Source organism: Lagenorhynchus albirostris, chromosome 20 (genome assembly GCF_949774975.1).
Source record: "Lagenorhynchus albirostris chromosome 20, mLagAlb1.1, whole genome shotgun sequence".
In the NCBI taxonomy this organism is placed as follows: domain Eukaryota; kingdom Metazoa; phylum Chordata; class Mammalia; order Artiodactyla; family Delphinidae; genus Lagenorhynchus; species Lagenorhynchus albirostris.
In genome coordinates this window covers 34,454,479-34,474,673 of record NC_083114.1, presented here as the reverse complement: position 1 = coordinate 34,474,673, position 20,195 = coordinate 34,454,479, and the positions used below count along the sequence as shown (strand labels likewise).

Sequence of the window (20,195 nt, the reverse complement as noted above, 5' to 3'; positions counted from 1 at the left end):
TCCCTAATTTCTCTTTCTGACAGTTTATTATTACTGTATAGAAATGCAACAGATTTCTGTACATTAATTTTGTATCCTGCAACTTTACCAAATTCCTTAATGAACTCTAGTAGTTTTTTCATGGTGTCTGAGATTTTTAATGTATTATATCATGTCATCTGCAGATAGTGATAGTTTTACTTCTTCCTTTCCAATTTGGATTCCTTTTATTGCTTTTTCTTGTCTGATTGCTGTGGCTAGGACTCCCAATACTATGTTGAATAAAAGTGGGGAGAGTGGGCATCCTAGTCTTGTTCCTGACCTTAGAAGAAATGCTTTCAGTTTTTCACCATTGAGTATGATGTTAGCTGTGGGTTTGTCATATATGGCCTTTATTATGTTGAGGTATGTTCCCTCTATCCCCACTTTTTGGAGAGGTTTTATCACAAATGGATGTTTAATTTTGTCAGGAGCTGTTTCTGCATCTGTTATTCTTCAGTTTATTAATGTGGTGTTGATTCACTTTGATTAATTTGCAAATATTGAACCACTCTTGCATCCCTGGGATAAATCCATCTTGATCATAGTGTATCGCCCTTTTAATGTATTGTTGGATTTGGTTTGCTAATATTTTGTTGAGGATTCTTACATCTGTGTTCATCAGTGATACTGGCCTGTAATTTTCTTTCTCTGTGATATCTTTGTCTGCTTTTAGTATCAGGGTGATGCTGGTCTCATAGAATGAGTTCAGAAGCATCTCTTCCTCTGCAATTTTTGGAATAGTTTGAGAAGGATAGATGTTAACTCTTCTCTAAATGTTTGGTAGAATTCACCTGTGAAGCCATCTGGTCCTGGGCTTTTGTTTATTGGGAATTTATTTTGTTACCAATTCAATTTCATTACCAGTAATTGGTCTGTTCATAGTTTCTATTTCTTCCTAGTTTAGTCTTGGGAAATTGTAGATTTCTAGGAATTTGTTCATTTCTTCCAGGTTGTCCATTTTATTTGGCATCTAATTGTTTGTAGTAATCTCTTATGATCCTTTCTAATTCTGTGATGTCAGTTATAATTCTCTTTTTTCATTTCTGATTTTATTAATTTGAGCCCTTTTTTTTGATGAGTCTGTCTAAAAAATTGTCAATTTTGTTTATCTTTTCAAAGAATCAGGTCTTAGTTTCATTGATCATTTTTATTGTTTTCTTAGTCTCTATTCCACTTATTTCTGTTCTGATCTTTATGATTTCTTTCCTTCTACTAACTTTAGGTTTTGTTTGTTCTTCTTTTTCTAGTTCCTTTAGGTGTAAGGTTAGGTTGTTTATTTGAGATATTTTTTGTTTCCTGAGGTAAACTTGTATTGCTATAAACTTTCCTCTTAGAACTGCTTTTGCTGCATCCCATAGATTTTGGATCATTGGGTTTTGGTTTTCATTTGTTTTCAGGTATTTTTTGATTACTTCATTGATTTCTTCAGTGAGCCATTAGTTGTTTATTAACATGTTGTTTAGCCTCCACTTGTTTGTGTTTTTTGCAGTTTTTTTCTTGTAGTTGATTTCTAGTCTCATAGCACTGTGGTTGGAAAAGATGCTTGATACGATTTCAGTTTTCTTAAATTTACTGAGGCTTGTTTTGTGGTATAGCATATCATCTATCCTGGAGAATGTTCCATGTGCACTTGAAAAGAGTGTGTACTCTGATGCCTTTGGATGGAATGTACTATATATATCTATTAGGTTTAATGTGTCATTTATGGCCAGTGTTTCTTTGTTGATATTCTGTCTGGATGATCTGTCCATTGATGTAAGTGGGAGTTAAAGTCCCTTATTATTATTGTGTTACTGTCAGTTTCTCTCTTTATGTTTGTTAATATTTGCTTTATATATATAGGTGCTCCTATGTGGGTGTATATATATTTACAATTGTTATATATTCTTTGATTGATTCCTTGATCATCATGTAATGTCCTTCTTGGTCTCTGGTAACAGTCTTTGTTTTAAAGTCTATTTTGTCTGCTATAAGTATTGCTATCCCAGCTTTCTCTCTTTTTAAAAAATACTTATTTATTTATTTATTTATTTTTGGCTGTGTTGGGTCTTTGTTGCTGCCCGTGGGCTTTCTCTAGTTGCGGCGAGCAGGGGTTACTCTTCATTGCGGTGCGTGGGCTTCTCGTTGTGGTGGCTTCTCTTGTTGCAGAGCATGGGCTGTAGGCATGGGCTTCAGTAGTTGTGGTGCATGGGCTCAGTAGATGTGGCTCATGGGCTTAGTTGCTCCGTAACATGTGGGATCTTCGTGGACCAGGGCTTGAACCTGTGTCCCCTGCATTGGCAGGCGGATTCTTAACCACTGCGCCACCAGGGAAGTCCCCCCAGCTTTCTCTTGATTTCTATTTGCATGGAATAACATTTTCCATCCCCTCTCTTTCATTCTGTGTGTCTTTATATGTGAAGTGATGTCCTGTGAGTCTCAGCAGTGCACTCCCCTCTGGTTACTAGAGCTATATCCTCTAGGGGTGTGCCCTATGTGGGCTGCTTGGATCCTTCTGTTGTGGTGGGCTGACTACTGTGGGTGGTCTGGTAGGCTTGGCTGGCTCCTGGTCTGTTTGGTTGCCAGGCCCTCCCCTGTGTGGAGGCCGCCAGCCACTCCTTGGGGGGGCCGGGTCAGAGGGTAGTGTCAAGGGTCAGGCTGGCTGCAGAACCCTGGGGGGACCCTGGCGCTAATGCTGGCTCACTAGTGGGTGGAGTTGGGGCACAGGAGATCCTTGGACTGGTGCCCACCCACCAGTGGTTGAATATAGGTCCTGAGGCTCGTGCTGGCCCACAGTTGGGCAGAGTTGGATCCTGGGGTCTGGCTGCAGGGCCCAGGGATCCCAGAGCTGGTGTCAGACTGCTGGTGGGTGGGAATGATTTCTGACACAGCTGGCTGTGGGGTCTAGGGTATCCCAAAGCTTGTGTTGGCATGCTGTTGGGCAGAGCCTGTGTCTGGTCAGTCCCAGGCTGGTGTTGGCCTGCTGGTGGGTGGGCTGGGTCTGCAGGCTATGGAGCTGCAGTTTTCCTAGGCCTGGTACCTGCCCGCTGGTGGGTGAGGCTGGTTCTGAGTTTAGAGTAGGCTCACTGGTGGGTGGAGCCAGGGCCCAGCTGGTCTGAGGGCTGGTGCTGGCCTGCTGGTGAGTAGGCTGGGTCCACAGGTATTGGGCAAGGTTTTCCTGGGGCTCATGTTAACACACTGGTGGGTGAGACTGATTTTGAATCTAGAACAGGCTTGCTGGTGGGAGGAGCTGGACATTCTGAGGCTGGTGTCTGCCCTCTGGTGGGTGGACCCGGGTCCCGGGGTCTCTGGCTATAGGGCTCTGGGGGTCCCAGATCTAATGCCTGCTCACTGGTGTGTGGGGCTTGGTCCTGGGCCCTCTGGTGTGTAAGGCTGTGTTCAGGGGAGGCCATGGGCTCAGCGGGTCTTAAGGCAGCCTATCTGGTGGTGGGTGGGGCTGTGTCCCTGCCCAGTTAGTAGCTTGGTCTGAGGTGTCCCAGGACTGGTGTCTATGGGCTGGTGGGCATGGATGGGGCTGGATCTGAGGCTAATAAGCTAGAGGGAGGATTCCAGCATGGCACCTGCCAGCACCAGTGTCCACATGGTAGAATGAGCTCCCCAAAATGGCTGCTGCTGGTGTCTGTGTCCCCGGGTGACCTGCAGTTGCCTCCCGCCTCTGGAAGGCTCACCAAGATCAGCAGGTACGTCTGACCCAGGCTCCTATCAAATTACTGTTTCCATCCTGGGTCCTGGAGCATGTGAGATTTTTGTGTGCACCCTTTAACAGTGGAATCTTTATTTCCCACGGCCCTCTGGGACTCCCAAAAGCTGGCCTTCAGAGACAAATGTTCTAGGAGCTTGTCTTCCTGGCCCAGGACTCCTGGCCTGGGGAGCTCAATGTGGGGCTCAGACCCCTCACTCCTTGGGGAGAACCTCTGTAATTGTAATTATTCTCCTGTTTGTGGGTTGCCCACCTGGGTGTATGGGTCTTGACTGTACGGTGAATCCTCTCCTCCTGTCTTGTTGTGGTTCTTTCTCTATATCTTTAGTAATAGAACATCTAGTTTGGTAGGTTCTTGTCTTTTTCATTGATAGGTGCTCTGTAAGTAGTTGTAATTTTGGTGTGCCTGTGAGAGAAGGTGAGCTCAGGGTCTTTCCATTCCGCCATCTTGCCCTGCTATCCACTGTCGCTCTTTTCTGTTTGTTGATGTGAAGTAGCTGCTCAGGTAGTTTTCAGGTCTTCTGCAGAGGAAATTGTTCGGTACGTAGCTACAGATACAGCATGTCTGTGGGAGGAGGTGAGTTTGGGATCTCCCTAAATCACCTTCTTGGACCACTTCCTCTATCGCTCATTTGCTCTAATCTTAGGTTTAGTCTCTATCTCCTTCTGCAGAGAATGCAGCTAATTGAACAGTCTGTCTCTTGTTCCAGTTCCATTTGGGAACCTTAATCTGTTCTAAGAAGATATTTTTCCTGGTCTAAGAAGAGATTTTTTTCCAGCAAGAGACTATCTCTGTAAATCACCTATAAGGTGGCACTGAGGTTACTTAGCTGATCACTGGGAACCACCTGAAGCTGGATTCTGCCTCCTATTGAAAACCCACCCAATTTTCCCACTCCCACTATAGGACAAGCCCCCACCCTTCCTTCTGGGTACCTAGAATAGAGAGCTAGAACTCCTTTGGAAAGAGAAGCCCCCCTGAACAGATAGCCCAGGGCATTTTTGAAAACCCCCTGGGAAGTCCTGTGTTTCACTTGGTACCTCTGTACATAGGGCTTTAGTGATGTGGTCTGATCTGAGCCAGAAAGTGGGGGGACAACAGCAAATGTCAGCAGGAGGACACTTGTGAGAGGAGGGCTGGGAGCAGAGAGCCCTGGTGAGGAGGGCAGTAAGGGCTCAAGAGTGTGGGCCAGAACAACTCGCTGTTGCCAGCCTCCTTCTGGGGTCTAAGCAACATCCCCTACTCTTTTTTTTTTTTAACATCTTTATTGGAGTATAATTGCTTTACAATGGTGTGTTAATGTCCCCTACTCTTAAGACCTAAGTGGTGGACTATTGGGAGATAGAAACTCCGGGTGATGAGAGAGGAAGTTTTTAAGCCCAGTTGTGCCTTGTTGACTTGTATATGCAAGAGGGGTCTTGGGTAACCACAGGGCTCAGGGTATTTGCAAGAATAGTTCAAGTGCTCACTTAACTGGGGCTGTTTATGGGGAAGTGGTTTCCACGGCGAGAGGGGGAGAGATGTGTCATTGTGGGACCACACTTAGTTGGCTCTTTCTCTGTAGAGCCCTATAGTCATAATTTCCCCCAGCAGAAACTTCTGTTATTCCACAGCTGTTCTAACTGCATAGATGTGGCATTTGCAATGATGCCATGAGTCCTGAGCAGCACAACCCAATTTAAACCACACCCAAGTAGACAGAGTTGTATTATCAAAGCCTGGGCTTCAGGAGTGATGAGAGGGCAGGCTGCTTTTCAGACACTCACTCATTCAAGAGAGGTTCATCAAGGGCTCTCAATAAACACAAAGCAAAGAGGATAAAGACATGTTAGGTGGACTTCCCTGGTGGCACAGTGGTTAAGAACCCACCTGCCAATGCAGAGGACACAGGTTCGAGCCCTGGTCTGGGAAGATCCCACATGCCACAGAGCAACTAAGTCCGTGCACCACAACTACTGAAGCCCATGCACCTAGAGCCCGTGCTCCACAACAAAGAGAAGCTACCTCAGTGAGAAGTGCGCGCACTGCAACAAAGAGTAGCCCCCACTCGATGCAACTAGAGAAAGCCCGCGCGCAGCAACAAAGACCGAATGCAGCCAAAAAAAAAAAGACATGTTAGGTATGGGGGTAACATACATAAGGAACCTTAAAATGATCTTAGCCTTTGACCAAGATAATCCGTGTCTAGGAATCTATTTCCTATATAAATACATTCAAATATAGAAGAAAGTTTATGCATAAGAGTATTTGGTCCCCAGCATATTCATAACAATTTAAAATTGGACCCAATTTAAATCGTCTACAATATGGAAATGGCAAAGAAAATTATGGTATCTTCACTTGGTTGGCTCTTAGGGAGCCTTTACAAACAATACAATGACATGGGAAATGCTTAAGTTCTAATGATAAGTTAAAAAAAAAAAAACCCAAGATGCAAATAGGCTTATTTTAATCAGGACCTACCCCATGTCTGGGGATGTGGTCAATTCTATATAATATTTTTTTGTGGATGCTGTTCCCAGGAAAGAGGGGGAACAGAAGCAGCAGGTATGATGTGTCCCCTGCCATCTACCCCTTAGTCTGTCTAATAGTAAAGGATTCTCCTCTCTTCCTCAATATGGGCAATTTCAGTAATGATGATTCATTATTCTGAGAGTTCTCTCATTTTCCTCTTTCCCCCGTCTTCTGCTTTTATGAAGCAGGGTGGGTAGTGTTTGTGGCAGGACCAGTTCTACCCCACTTAGTGTGTCCTGGGATGAACATGTAGCCCTATTTTCTGGTGGTGACTGTGCCACTATGAAGAGCTTAATGTCTCTTTTGCCTCAGATTTGGACAATAGTCATTTATAGGGCAACAGGAAATATACAAATCAGCATCTTCTTTAAAGTAAAGTCATTCAGGAACGGAGAAGACTAAAAGTTTCTAATCTAGAGAGCAAAGGAGAAGACATGTTTATCACACCCGAAGTGTTAGTGTTGTTAACTCAAGGAAAAAATCTATAGGAAAAACAAACACATAGTGAGAACATGTTTTTCCTGACCAGCACCTACGCTACATCCTTCTTGATACCAGAAACCCACAGTTCCTTTGGGAAGCGATTCTTGCTCATAATTCTCAGATTTATGTGAAATTCATCCAACCATGATGAAGGTATGTGCCTTGATTAGCTTAAGCAAATGAATGAAACCCATCCCCTTAGCCACAGTGATTGGTTAGGAATTGGATTTCTGACCTGTCAGTCAAATCTGAAAGAACCTAGTGATTTTTTTTTCCAAGGGAGAGACAGCGTCTCTCTTCCCTGAAGAAAATGAACAAGAATTCATGTGACACTGGAAGGTACCGGGGACTCGTACATGGAAGGGAGGTCAGAAAGAGAAAACGGGACCTGCAGGGCATCACAGGGCTGCTGCATCCAGCCTTTCCTGGAGCCAGAGCCTCCCTGTACCCTTTGATCTTGGAACCACAGGGTTCATTTATTCCAGTCTCCTTGAGGTTAGGTTTGCTTGTTTGTTTTCCTTCTTGCAACTACTAATATCCCGAGAAATACAGAGTTCTGTATCTGTGCAGAGGTACAGAGTCTGTTAAAAGTAACAGCTCGTGACTGAAGCATGGGATTAGCTGAACTGAAAAAGCAGGGAGTTTGGTGAGGACTTTGTTAAGTGGATGTGGTTTGGTGTGTCTGGGAATTACCTGGAGGCTTGTTAGACACAGATTGCTGGGCACCACCCCCTAAAGGGGGAAGCCCAGGGTGGGGGTGGGGGGGTGTTTGTTTAGAACTTGCATTTCTAATGGTTCTCAGATGCTCCTGCTGTGGTCTGGGCAGGACCTTTTGAGAACCGCTCTCACATGGTACTGCTGGTGCTGGTTGACCTGTGGTCTATTGCATCTCAGTAAAAATCGTTTTTTTTTTTTTCCTTTAAGTAAAATTCTTTAAGAAAGAGCTCAGGCTGCTTTGAAATGGGCTTATCTGACATCAAAAAAGGGAAACAGTTCAGCTTTGCTAAGAAAGGCCTTTCCAGTCTGTCAACTGTTGTCGGTGATCTGGAGTCTCCAAGGGCTGTAAATGCAGATATTTCGACTTCAGTCTAAAGTTAATGTGAATAGAGGCAGGGAGGTGAGAGACTTAACAGGAGAGAATCCTGAGCTCTGACTATGGGTCCTAAGTCCCTCTCTCCACCCTCTCCTGTGAAATATTTGTCTTCCTTATTTGAAGTGGACAGTCAGCTCCTTGTAAAGGGGCAGGGAAGGCGTGGCTTTGGGCATCAAATATTCATCACTTTTGCATGTTGCTCCATCTCTGCAGGGGCCGGAATGGAGGCAGCGCTCTCCCGCCACGTGGCTAGAGGTAGGGGTGTAGGGGTGACTGTAGTATTGAGGCCCATGCTAGGAAACACATTCCCAACACCAGGTAAAATGCAAGGTGTATGACCAGGCAAGCTCTCCCTTTTGGGTTATTGAGCTCATGGAATAGATCAGAAGCCTGCTGTCATTAGATGGGCATTATTTGCAGGACTTCCCTGGCGGTCCAGTGGTTAGGACTCCGCTCTCCCCATGCAAGGGGCACGGGTTCGATCCCTGGTGGGGGAACTAAGATCCCGCATGCAGCGCAGCACAGCACAGCCGAAGTTAGCTGCCCAACACCTAAGGCAAACCCCAGGCTCCTAACTCACGTGGATAAGAAGTTGGCAGCTCCCGAAAAGGGCTCCTCGCTGGCACACATGTGTGTCCACAGAGGACAGTCCCCAGGGAGGTCAACCCCCAGGGAGGTCAACCCCCAGGGAGGTCAACCCCCAGGGAGGTCAACCCGAGAGGCTGACTAAGCACTTCAGTCAAGTCTCGGACTCAGAAATGCCCTCTACATTGGTTAATAGTGCAATTCCCACGCTCCCCGCTCCCTCACAGGGGTCTTTATTCTATTTACACTTTTTGTTCGCAACACTCGTGTTGAGTGATCGGGCACGGGTTAGCTTTCATGAGCCTTTGGGCTGCTGGACCTTGAGAAGCAGTGCAGCATAAACGAGCAGATTTTGTTTGTCCCTAGATGCTGGAAGCCAATAGAGAAGAAGTGATGACAGCCTCACTGCTTCTTTGGGGACAAAGTTTGTTCCTCTCATTCTCCTGATGGAATCTTCGCACTTGTCATGGTGTGGGTGGTAATGGTGTTAGGGGAATGGGGCCCCCGTAAAGGAAGGGGATTATAAAATGTTTTCTAGGAGGAGCTCTGTGTGTGTGTGTGTGTGTGTGTGCGCGCGTGTGTGCGTGTGTGCGGGTGATATGAAAGCCTTGGGCGAAAGGACTTGCTCCTTGTATTGTCCTCGTTATATAAAAGCCATTATGGCATCAAGACTGTGAGCTAAGCTGAGCTCTCTTTTCTTTGTGCCAACTCAGAATCTCAACCAGAAAGTAGTTTTGATGGATGGAATATCACCTGTTGAAGGGTGGGTAAGATGAGACTGGAGAGGTGAGCAATACATGCTCATTGAAAACTAAATCACATAAAAAGTACAGAAAATAAAAAGGAAGAGTCCCCATTCCTTTAAAGAAAAAAGAATAAAAATCCCATTTCCTCTAAGAAACCATAGTTAGCTATTTGATATGTATCTTTCCAAATATGTGCCTTTGTAAATATATATGTATATATGGTTTTTTAAAATAAAAGCAAAAATAATGTCATTCGATACATATAGTTCTGTAGCATATATGTAGAGTATATATGCATATACTAGATGTAAACAGATATACCTTTTGCACCTAATATTATGGACACTTTCCATAGGTATAGATGTGTGTTATCCTTTTTACTAACCACAGAATAGTCCATTGGTGGGCATCTCAATTCTCTTCTGATGTAATCTTCTACTGGTTTAAATGGTTGTTCCCATTTGCTTGCTGTTTACAAACCGTGCTGCAAAGAATATCTTTGTGTCTGATGTACCTATGGGCAGGACAGGAATAAAGACAAAGACATAGAGAATGCACTTGAAGACACGGGGAGGGGGAAGGGGAAGCTGGGACAAAGTGAGAGAGTAGCATTGACATATATACACTACCAAACGTAAAATAGATAGCTAGTGGGAAGCAGCTGCATAGCACAGGGAGATCAGCTCAGTGCTTTGTGACCACCTAGAGGGGTGGGATAGGGAGGGTAGGAGGGAGACGCAAGAGGGAGGGGATATGGGATATATGTATACATATAGCTGATTCACTTTGTTATACAGCAGAAATTAACACAACATTGTAAAGCAATTATACTCCAATAAAGATTAAAAAAAAAAAAGGAAGGCTTCCCTGGTGGCGCAGTGGTTGAGAGTCCGCCTGCCGATGCAGGGGACACTGGTTCGTGCCCCGGTCCGGGAAGATCCCACATGCCGCGGAGCGGCTGGGCCCATGAGCCACGGCCGCTGAGCCTGCGCGTCCAGAGCCTGTGCTCCGCAACGGGAGAGGCCACAACAGTGAGAGGCCAGCGTACCGCAAAAAAAAAAAAAAAAAAAAAAAGAATATCTTTGTGTCTATGTATAGTCCTGTCCTCTGGCAGTGTTGCTACAAAACAGATGCTTAGAAATGGAATCAGGGCAAACGGTATCTTGGTCCAATAGTGTGTGCATTTTAATGTTTGCTTAGCAGTAGTGTTGAATTGTACTCTAAAAGTTTCATCACTACAATTCTAAACTAATTTGGGGTACAAAAATTAGATTATTTTAAACAACATGAAACAATTGTGGGTCATAAAAATTAATACATGTTTGGTTTTCACACAAGTCTTTATCATTTCTCCTCCTTCTGCCGGAAGGACCCGAGCTCAGTGTACATTTCTTATAACTCAGGCAACCTATCTATTAAATAACTGAGTTGTCACAGTAAACCTATAAACAGAATCCTGCTCCACATGTAGGCTGGTTATCTTTTCCTTCTCTAACATTAGCCATGTATTTTGTGGAGCATGGATTCTAGGAAAATAATGTACAATATACCTGTTACCATATGCAGATGTGCACTGCATTTGGAAAAGAGCAGTGAACTCTATTGACTATTTCAGTGGTTCTCAGCTGTTAACATGCATGTGGAACACCTGAAGCTTGGTAGAAATATCAATTCCCAGGTCCACACCTAAAAATTCTGACGTGAGTGGATTAAACAATCATTGCTTGTAATTTGAGTACAGGTGGATTACATTTTGGGAAATAACTTGGTTACTGGTTAAGAGCAAAGTCTGTTAGTTACATCAAAATCTAGTTTTGGAACTCAGTTGTGCCGCTTACTTGCTGTGTGATCTTGGCCAATTTGCTTAACCTCTCTGAGCCCCAGCCCCAGTTTACTCTTCTGTCAAATGAAAATATTAATAGTACTTAAACTATACTGTTTCATTGTGAGGAGCAAATGAACACGGCAGAAGAAGCACTCAGCCTGAAGTAAGTCTCTAATATGTTAGTAACCGTTATTCAGAAAGTTTGATTTATCGTAAATATGTATTATGAATACTCTTCTTAATGGTATCCATTCATGTACATTATGATTTGATTCACAAAATAGTCGTAATTTAAATGTTCTGGAAATGTGGCTCCCGAGTGTTGACTGAAAAAAATGCACAACCTAAAAGTTAAGAGTTAAGTTTTATTGATAGACAAAACTGAGCGCTTAAGCCCAGGACACAGCACCTCAGATAACTCTGAGGGACTGCTCTGAAGAGGCAAGAGGGGAGCCGGGATATATAGGAGTTTTTGCAACGAAGACCAGGTAGTCGGAACATCAAAAGATTACTGTTAATTAAAGAAAACCAGCTGTCTCAGGTTAAGGAATTTAGTGCTTTTGTATGTATGGGAAGATGCAGGAGACTGGGCTCACTGAGATCATTCTTTTGATATGAACCTCAGCTATCTGGGGCCAGTATCTTGTGTTTTCTCATCCTGAGTTTCCTCAGGATGCACCATGGAGGGTGGCAGCAGCAGCTGACTGCTAGATGGTGGGCAACTTGTTTCTATCCTGAATTCCCTCAGGGCGTACCTCCGGAGGGGGGCGGCTGTAAGGTGATGGCTTGATGGCTGCAACATTCTTTGTTTACTGATACAGCAGGCAACATTTTTCATTCACAAGTGTAAAGCAGAGTAGCTCTGTGGCAGCCCCCTTCCATCTCTCCCAATTTTCCTCCATTTCCCATCTTCCTATTCTTTAACCTACTATTCCTTTCAACCTGTGATTCTTTTTGTTAATTAATTTTTTTATTGGAGTATAGTTGATTTACAATGTTGTGTTAGTTTCTGCTGTATGGCAAAGTGAATCAGCCATACGTATACACATATCCACTCTCTTCTAGACTCCATTCCCATATAGGACATTACAGAGCACCAAATAGAGTTCCTGTGCTATACAGTAGGTTCTTATTAGTTATCTTTTATATATAGTAGTGTGTATATGTCAATCTCAATCTCCCAATTTATCCCCCTCTTCCCCGTTGGTAACCATAAGTTTGTTTTCTATATCTGTGACTCAATTTCTGTTTTGTAAATAGGTTCACTTGTACCATTTTTCTAGATTCCACATATAAGCAATATCATGATATTTGTCTTTCGGAGAAAGTCAACCAGTGATTCTGATTTGCCAGATAAACAAAACCAAACTCAATGCCAGTTTACTTTTCAAAAGAGCATCTGCATTATTTCGCTTTGCTGAACACAGCACTGAACGGAAACATCCAATACACGATTGTCAGTCTGGTGGCATTGGCACCATCTCTGCGTAGAACAAGCTGCCGACAGCCAATTGTCAGCAGAGTGCAGGTGAATGGGGAGGGGAAGGTCTGTGTAAAGGCGTCTTGGGACCTCTTGGAGCACACAGTCCCAGACACAGTGGGACACTGAAATTAAATTACAAAAATTAAATATTAATATTGTATATAAATAAGTTGCAATCTAAGTTAGGAGCGAGTCCCGGAGTGTTGCTGTTTGGAAACAAGCAGCACACAGGAGAGGTAGCTGTGGAGGTGACAGGGGTGTTTCCAAGACTCAGACCCCTGCTGCCCAGTCGGGCCACTGAGGTCACTGGGTTCCTCAAAACTTCCAGGCCACTCAGGTATTCGGCTCCAGGTCAGTGATGTATTCCTGGACCCAGTCCTCACTGGGGTTGGCACAGAGCGGCCGGCCTCTTTTGGTTTGGAAGCTTTGGAGAAGGACAAAAGAATTACACACTGAGGAATCCAGCAGGGGGATCCTGGGCTCCCTGTGGCCCCTCCACCCCTCTCTCCTGGGAGGCCCAGGGCCTGCCACTCCCTCGGGGACCCTCTGCCTACCTCAGTCCAGAGAGACGCTCTCCCTGACTCAGGGGGCCCCTCAGAGGATGCAGCCTCCTTCTTCCCCTCCCTCCCTCTGGGCTGGCCTAGCACCCCCTGACTCTGCAAGCCTGGCCGGGTCAGGTCACAGCTCAGAGACCTGGGTCCTGTATACTTGATAGGCCCCGGAGGGCTGGGCTTGCCAGGATGGCGCCCCTGGCCTGTCTGTGCCCTTGGGTGCTGACTCCCATCCAACATCCCATCTCCCCAGAGGTGGGCGGGAAGACTGGCGCTTACATGACACCGGGCTTGGAGCACTGGCTGCTGGTCTCAAAACAGTCAGCTACGAATTCGCGAGGAAGCTGCCAGGCAGTATAGGAGAAGCAGCAGGCCGTTAGGGTGTCAACCTCAACTGTGGAGGAAGGGACAGAATGCGGCTGAGTCACAGTTCAGAACAGGATGAGGAAGACTCGGAAGGAGAGAGACAGCCTGGCTTAGGGCACAGACTGGGAGACAGGTCACTGGAAGGCGCTGGGCATTTTTCCCTAGAAATATCCCTGTCTCTGTCCTTGTTTCTGTCTGCATCCTTCTTTATTTTTGACTCTTCACTGTGGGCTCTCTCTTTCTCTGTGTGCTCCAGACATCCAAACAGACTGTTCTTATCACATCTCCCTTCAGGAAATTGTTTCTGGTTCAAGAAGTCACACCCCAGCAAAAGAAAAACCTTGGACAGCTCTCATGAGACATCCAAGGGACAAACTCTTGGGGGGACTTAGCGTGAGTTACTGGAAGACTGACACCATGGGGCGGTAACCAGATTTGGATTCTGCCTCCTGCCAACTCTTTTGTTTAGGTCCCCATTTTACCATCTGTAAAATGGGACTGTAACTCCCCAACCCTGGCTCCAGATCGGAGGACCCCTTTATAAAGATAAAAATCTTGAAGAGAAAGGCCAAAATGTTTCATAACCCTTTAAGAAGATCTTTATTTTCTCTTGGGGGCTCTCAAGGCCAAGTAAAGTTTGGTGTGGGGACCCCTGCAACTACTGCACAGACTCACGTGGTGCCGAGGAGACCTGGCTGCAGAGGGCCATGGGGCAGAGGAGGACGGCGAGGGCAGCAGCGGGCACCTCCATGATGCTGCGCAGACAGAGTGTGGCCTTGAGTGTGGGACTGGGTGCTCGCTGCTGCCTGCGTCCTTCTTTAGTGAGAGGCCATCTCCCCAGCTCTATATAGGCAGCCCTGATGGATGGGGAAATGGAATCTGGGAGTGAGGAAGGAAATTTTTAAGCGTCGTGATGCTTTCACACGGTTTCATAACTCAGGGTCCGTGGCAACCACAGGGGCTCAGGATATCCAAGAATAGCAGCTGTCAGCTACGAGTCTCAGCCCGCAACACATGACTTGTTCTGGTTTCATGTGAGGAAATGGTTTCCCCTGTGAGCAGCGGCAGAGGGGTGTGTGTCCACCCAGGGCTATTCTCAGCCGGTCCCTTCCCCTCATGACTTCTCCAGCTCTGACCTTTCCACAGAGCTGAAACTGCTGCGTTTCCCCAGCTGCTCTAACCACAAGGATGGGGCAGGTGTGATACTGCCCTGGAGGGTGGTACAAGCTTCCCTTGGATGCAAGGGACTGAATCAAGGAATCCACGCTAGGGGACTAGGAAGCATGAGGTCATGTTTCCGTCATGTGTCCAGTCATCAGTCACCGAGTGACCAGGGGCACTGGGTTAAACACTAGTTGAAAATCATAAAGAGACATTAGATGCGGGTGTTAATATGTCAGAAGCCTAAACATATTTATACCCACTAACCTAGAGATCGCATTTCTAGGAAAGAGTTCTAAAGAAACAGGCCCAAATGTGGAGGCATCTTCAGGCAGGAAGGTGCTGACCCAGCAACATTTATAACTCTAAATAAGGAAACCTAAATTTTCCTCTATCAGGGAATGATAAACTCAGTTATGATATATCCACTGGAATGTTTGTTATTAAGCCCTTAAACTAAATGAAGTAGCATAAATATAATCGTAACATCAGTTGTCAAAAAGTAAGATAAAAATTATACCAACTGAATAAGATGAAGAATTATACAAATATATATGTGTATATGTGTATACACACATATACGATAAATATTGTAACCATAAATTGTGTGTGTGTATACACACACACAGATATATGGTCTAGGCATGGAAAAAATAAAAAACATTGGCAATAAATGCCCAAAGCATCATTAGTACTTAACGCTGTGTGACAGATGAATGGGCGATTTTGTTTTCCTTTTTTTTCTGGAATTTTCTCTTTTTTTTTTTTTGGAGTAAGAATGTATTACCTTCCTGGTCAGCCCACAGATTTATGAACACATTCTGTCTTAAAACATTTCCAACACCACCAGTTGGAAGGTAGGTTGTTGGCAGATGTTTAATTTGAAAGAATTTTTGGATAAATATACTAAGGTTTCTTTCGAATGGCCTTTGCTAAAATGAAGTCTTGATTTCCATTTCTCTGAACTATTTTGAGGAACCTGTAAGATATTTACATAAGTAATGCCAAATTCGGAGCAGTGTTCCTTTCCTACTCTTTTCAACTCATAATTTCAGTGGTGTGAAAGAGTCTACTTTCTTAGCCAGATGTATATATTTTCTTTTCCATCCTTTATTATTACAGAATTAGTGGGCATAAATCACATTTTACATTGAGAAATAGATTTAGTTCTTTCTAGTGATCTTTTAAAAAATGTTATTGAAGTATAGTTGATTTACAATATTGTTGATTTCTGCTGTACAGCAAAGTGATTCAGTTATACACATATCTATATATATTCTTTTGAATTATGGTTTATCTTTTCTAATGATCTTTATCCTCTAGGTGCCCCCAGTCTAGTAGGAGCAGGTAGAGTATAAACAGATAACCACAGCACTTAACAGAAACTGCTAAGATTCTCAGCAGAAAAATAAATGAAAGCTCAGAATGTGAGGAAGAGGGAGTCATGGTCTCCCTTGGGAGGATAGGGAAAGGCGTCACGAAGGGATGGAATTTTGATTGGGTCTTGAAAGAGACACAGGATTTGAACATATATAGATGGTGTGGCAGTAGATGGCCTGGCCTGCTAATGCAGAGTCACAGGTGTGAAATTGCTGGGTCAGAGGGAGGAGTGAGTCCTTCAGAGTAGCTGCACAGTGGAGGGGCAAATATGGATGAAGAAGCTGCATTAGGACCAAACCAAGAGGGCTTTGAATTCCCCCAAAAGGAGTTAGAACAATGGAGGAGATAAGACGTAAGCAAAGTGAGACCACACCTGAGGAATTCTGTCCTTCCTGTGTCCGTAGAGTTACTTCTCTTAAAACACATGGGCTGTGTTTCCATCCCATCCCTATGATTGCTAATGCTGGTCCGAGGGAGGTGCAGCAAAGGCAAGATTTGGGGCAATGGCAGGTTTCACTGGGGCTGTAGCATCCAGCTGTCTTCCTTTGTTACTGTCAATTCCAGAATATGGAGTCTATCATTTGCTTCACTGGAAACTCCAGGTCACAGGCAATGCCTCCTCCTCAACGTCCACCCCCTCTGCCCCAGCCCTCAGTCGATACCCTGAATTGAATTCCCTCATTTACTTCTTGGGGGAACCCCGTTCACACTCGTGATTTAGTTTCTGAGAGCAGGCGTCTCTGAGTTGAGGAGGTTGAGAAGAAGGAAATGGAAACTGCTGAGTCAATCACGTTTCTGATAACGGACTTTATTATTTAGCTCTGCCATTACAGCACTTTCCACATTGTGTGATAGTTATCTTTGTAATTGTCTCTTCAAAAATCTAGACCTGTTGATTTTATTTATCTTTAGATTATTATTGGAGTATAGTGGATTTACAATGTTGTGTTAGTTTCTGGTGTACAGCAAAGTGATTCAGTTATATATATTCTTTCATATTCTTTTCTGTTAAGGTTTATTCCAAGATATTGGAATATAGTTCCCTGTGCTATAAGTAGGTCCTTGTTATTTTATATATAGTAGTTTGTATCTACTAATCCCAAACTCCTTAATTTATCCCTCCCACAACCCTGCCCCTGCCTTCCCCTTTGGTAACCATAAGTTTGTTTTCTATGTCTGTGAGTCTGTTTCTGTTTTATAAATAAGTTCATTTGTATCATAATTTAGATTCCACGTATAAGTGATATCATACGATATTTGTCTTTCTCTGACTTACTCACTTAGTATGGTAATCTCTAGGTCCATCCATGTTGCAGCAAATGGCATTATTTCATTCTTTATGGCTGAGTAGTATTCCATTGTGCATGCATATGTGTGTGTGTGTGTGTGTGTGTCTGTATACCACATCTTCTTTATTCATTCATCTGTCAATAGACATTTAGGTTGCTTCCACGTCTTAGCTATTGAAAATAGTTCTGCTGTGAACATTGGGGTGCTTATTTCTTTTCCAGTTAGAGTTTTCATCTTTTCCGGATACATGCCCAGGAGTGGGATTTCTGGATCATATGGTAACTCTATTTTTTGTTATTTAAGGAACCTCCGTACTGTTTTCCATAGTGGTTGTACAAATTTATATTCCCACCAACAGTGTAAGAGGGTTCCTTTTCTCCACACCCTGTCCAGCATTTATTATTTGTAGACATTTTAATGATGGCTATTTTGACCGGTGTGAGGTGATACCTCATTGTACTTTTGATTTGCATTTCTCTAATAATTAGTGATGTTGAGCATCTTTTCATGTGCCTATTGAATGTCCTGTTGATTTTAAACCAAATTCATACCATGTCTTGGTGGACTTAAACCAAATTCTAACACATGTTGATTATAACATGGTTAATTTTCTGACATAGTCTCTATGTCTTATAATTTTATTCTTTTTGATAAATATAAAATTCTATCTTAGTGATGATATATTTGTAAGATTTTTCATATCAATCCTAAAACCAGGAAATAGCTCTTTGTCATATATGTTTTTATTTGAATCAGGAAAATAACATACTTGTATGCAAAGTATGTGCTCCGTATGCACATATTTAATGAATAATGTAAGGAAACCTGAGGATGGATGAGTTGGAAGCGTCTCAGAAATATCCTAGGAGGTAAATTAATGTTCCCAGGTAAAATGACTTGCCCAGGATCAGAGAGATGGAATTAGTCAGTTTTACATTTCAGTGTCTACATTATTTAACAATGTATCTCCAACAGTAATCGCAATGCATTAATAAGTATTTGGTGAATGAATGGTTCATTGATTTGACGAACAGTATGTATTATGCCCAACGTCTCACTAGGGAGTTGAAATACTAATATTATATAAAGGATCAGAAAGGCCATGGTGTCAAGGTCTAGATCTTTGGGGACCACCAAGATCTCTTAAGTGGTGATCACAGAAACTGGCCAACGGTCAACATGGTGGATCCTTCAGCATGGAGGGCCTTGATTTGTGTCCTAGCTTTCTGGTTCATTCCAGCCTCTTTGAGGCCCCACCTCAGTCCAGCAGAACGTCCCAGCCACGAGAACAGGGAATTCTGGCTGAATAATTCAGGTTCTGCAACACCTCTGCCTAGTCCGGCTCTGCTCACCTCCTCATTGTTTCCTGTGCCCTGGCCCTGATGGATTGGTTTCGTTCCAGTTTCCGGTCCCATAGCTCTACATCCCCAGGCGTCAATCTCAGCTCTCTCCCTTTGGCAGCAGTGGTTCCATGGATGGGCTCATTGATAATGACACCCTTTTTTGGCCCGGGCTTGGCCTCCTTTTTTCCAGTTGTGGTCCACAGAGTCAGGCTGCAGCAGGCTTGGCCCTGCCTTTCATGTGGGCAGAGAAAATATCCTGGGGGCCCATTTCTAGCATCCGAGAGAGACAGTGTCTCACTGACGCAGGCCCTTCTTTCTGCAGCCAGGCCCTTTCCTATCTTGAGTTCTTCTTGTCATTCTCCTCTGGCCATTTTGTGTGTGTGTGTGTGTGTGTGTGTGTGTGCGTGCATGTGCACGTGCACGCAGATCAGGGCGTACATCTTGGTACTGGATTACATCCTTCCACCTGTCCCCCTGCTCCTCCTTCTGTGACTCAGTAAAAAGCATTCCCTCTTACCAGGTTTCCAAGCCAGAAAGCTGGGAGTCACCCTGACTCCTCCCTCCCCCTCATCTCCTCCATCTATTCAACTACTGACTCTGTTGTATACTTGAAATTAAGTGTATCTACTTCTCATCTTTCCCATTCCCACTCTCTTAGGTGGGTCCTTGTCACTTCTTGTCATGACAAGAGCGGCCTGTCAATTGTTTTTTCCTCCATTTGCCTCTCTTCAATTTGTCCAGCACAAGGCATTTGAAGTGATTTTGATCAAATCAGTCTCTGTCTCTCTCTGTTGAAAACCCTTCAAACAGTCTACCTTGTTTCCAGCATGAAATGGAAGCTTCCCCTCTGTGATCTGACCTCTGTCTCCCCCTTTGGCCTTGTTTCTTGCCACCTTCAGACTTCCTGGAAACAAAGACTCAGCTCTCTAAACTACATGTGATTCCTTAAAAATGCAGGTCTCTGCTCTGCTTTTTATGAACCAGGTGTCACTTGGCAAAGCACAATTTCTCTTTCGTGTAGATCACAGGGCAGAGTGAAATTCTATAAGCATGGGTATATCCCGTGAAAGCTGCAGAGATTAGTATTTAGACCAAATAAAGGAAACCACTGTTTAATTACCTTAATTTTCTAAGGAAAAGAGAGAAATCCATGGATTGCACTATTCAAAGACATGCAAAATGCAAAACCGAAAGATACTTTACATCGTAATAACACAACTTTGGCCGTTAAACTTTAACATAAATTTATAAGAAACACATTTCCCTTTTCTGATTTATTTACGCTCTGGAGCCATACCTTCTTGGTATCATTTCAAAATCTGTCATGTACGAGCTGTGTGTTACTTACCTTCAGTAGGTTACTTACCTCTCTGTGCTTCAGTGTCCTCATGTGTGAAAGGGGATAATAACAGTACCTACCTCAGAGCACTGCTGTGAGGATGAAATGCATTAATATCTATAAAGGCTTAGAACATGACTGGCTCATAGTAAGTGTTATGTGTTAGTTACTATTATCATTATAACTGCAATATTTCAAGTAATCTATTTTATATATTTTAAAAAGCACGGGTCTCTTGTTCTTTGCCTGAATGACCCCACCCTCACACTCTTCCTGGTTAATCATCCTTCAAGTCTCAGCTCAACTTAGAATAG

The 20,195-nt window shown here is 43.9% G+C and overlaps 2 protein-coding genes across 6 annotated transcripts in view; one reads left to right on the top strand and one right to left on the bottom strand.

Annotated features, from left to right (window-relative positions):
* Positions 1 to 20,195, top strand: part of LOC132511360 (C-C motif chemokine 4) — a 90,668-nt gene that overhangs the window by 64,020 nt on the left and 6,453 nt on the right. The window contains exon 1 of one of the 5 annotated variants that reach the window (XM_060134490.1): positions 7,101 to 7,214. The exons of the other annotated variants lie outside the window; for them this stretch is intronic. The gene's annotated coding sequence lies outside the window, so the exon portion shown is untranslated. Of the gene's footprint in view, positions 1 to 7,100; positions 7,215 to 20,195 lie in introns of those variants that run through there. 5 annotated transcript variants of the gene reach the window in all.
* On the bottom strand, positions 12,668 to 14,119 carry LOC132511108 (C-C motif chemokine 3-like). The gene is made up of 3 exons (XM_060133931.1): positions 14,044 to 14,119; positions 13,282 to 13,396; positions 12,668 to 12,875 (listed from the first exon to the last, which is right to left on the bottom strand). The coding sequence occupies exons 1-3, from the start codon at positions 14,117 to 14,119 to the stop codon at positions 12,785 to 12,787; spliced, it is 282 nt and encodes a 93-aa protein (XP_059989914.1). The 3' UTR covers positions 12,668 to 12,784.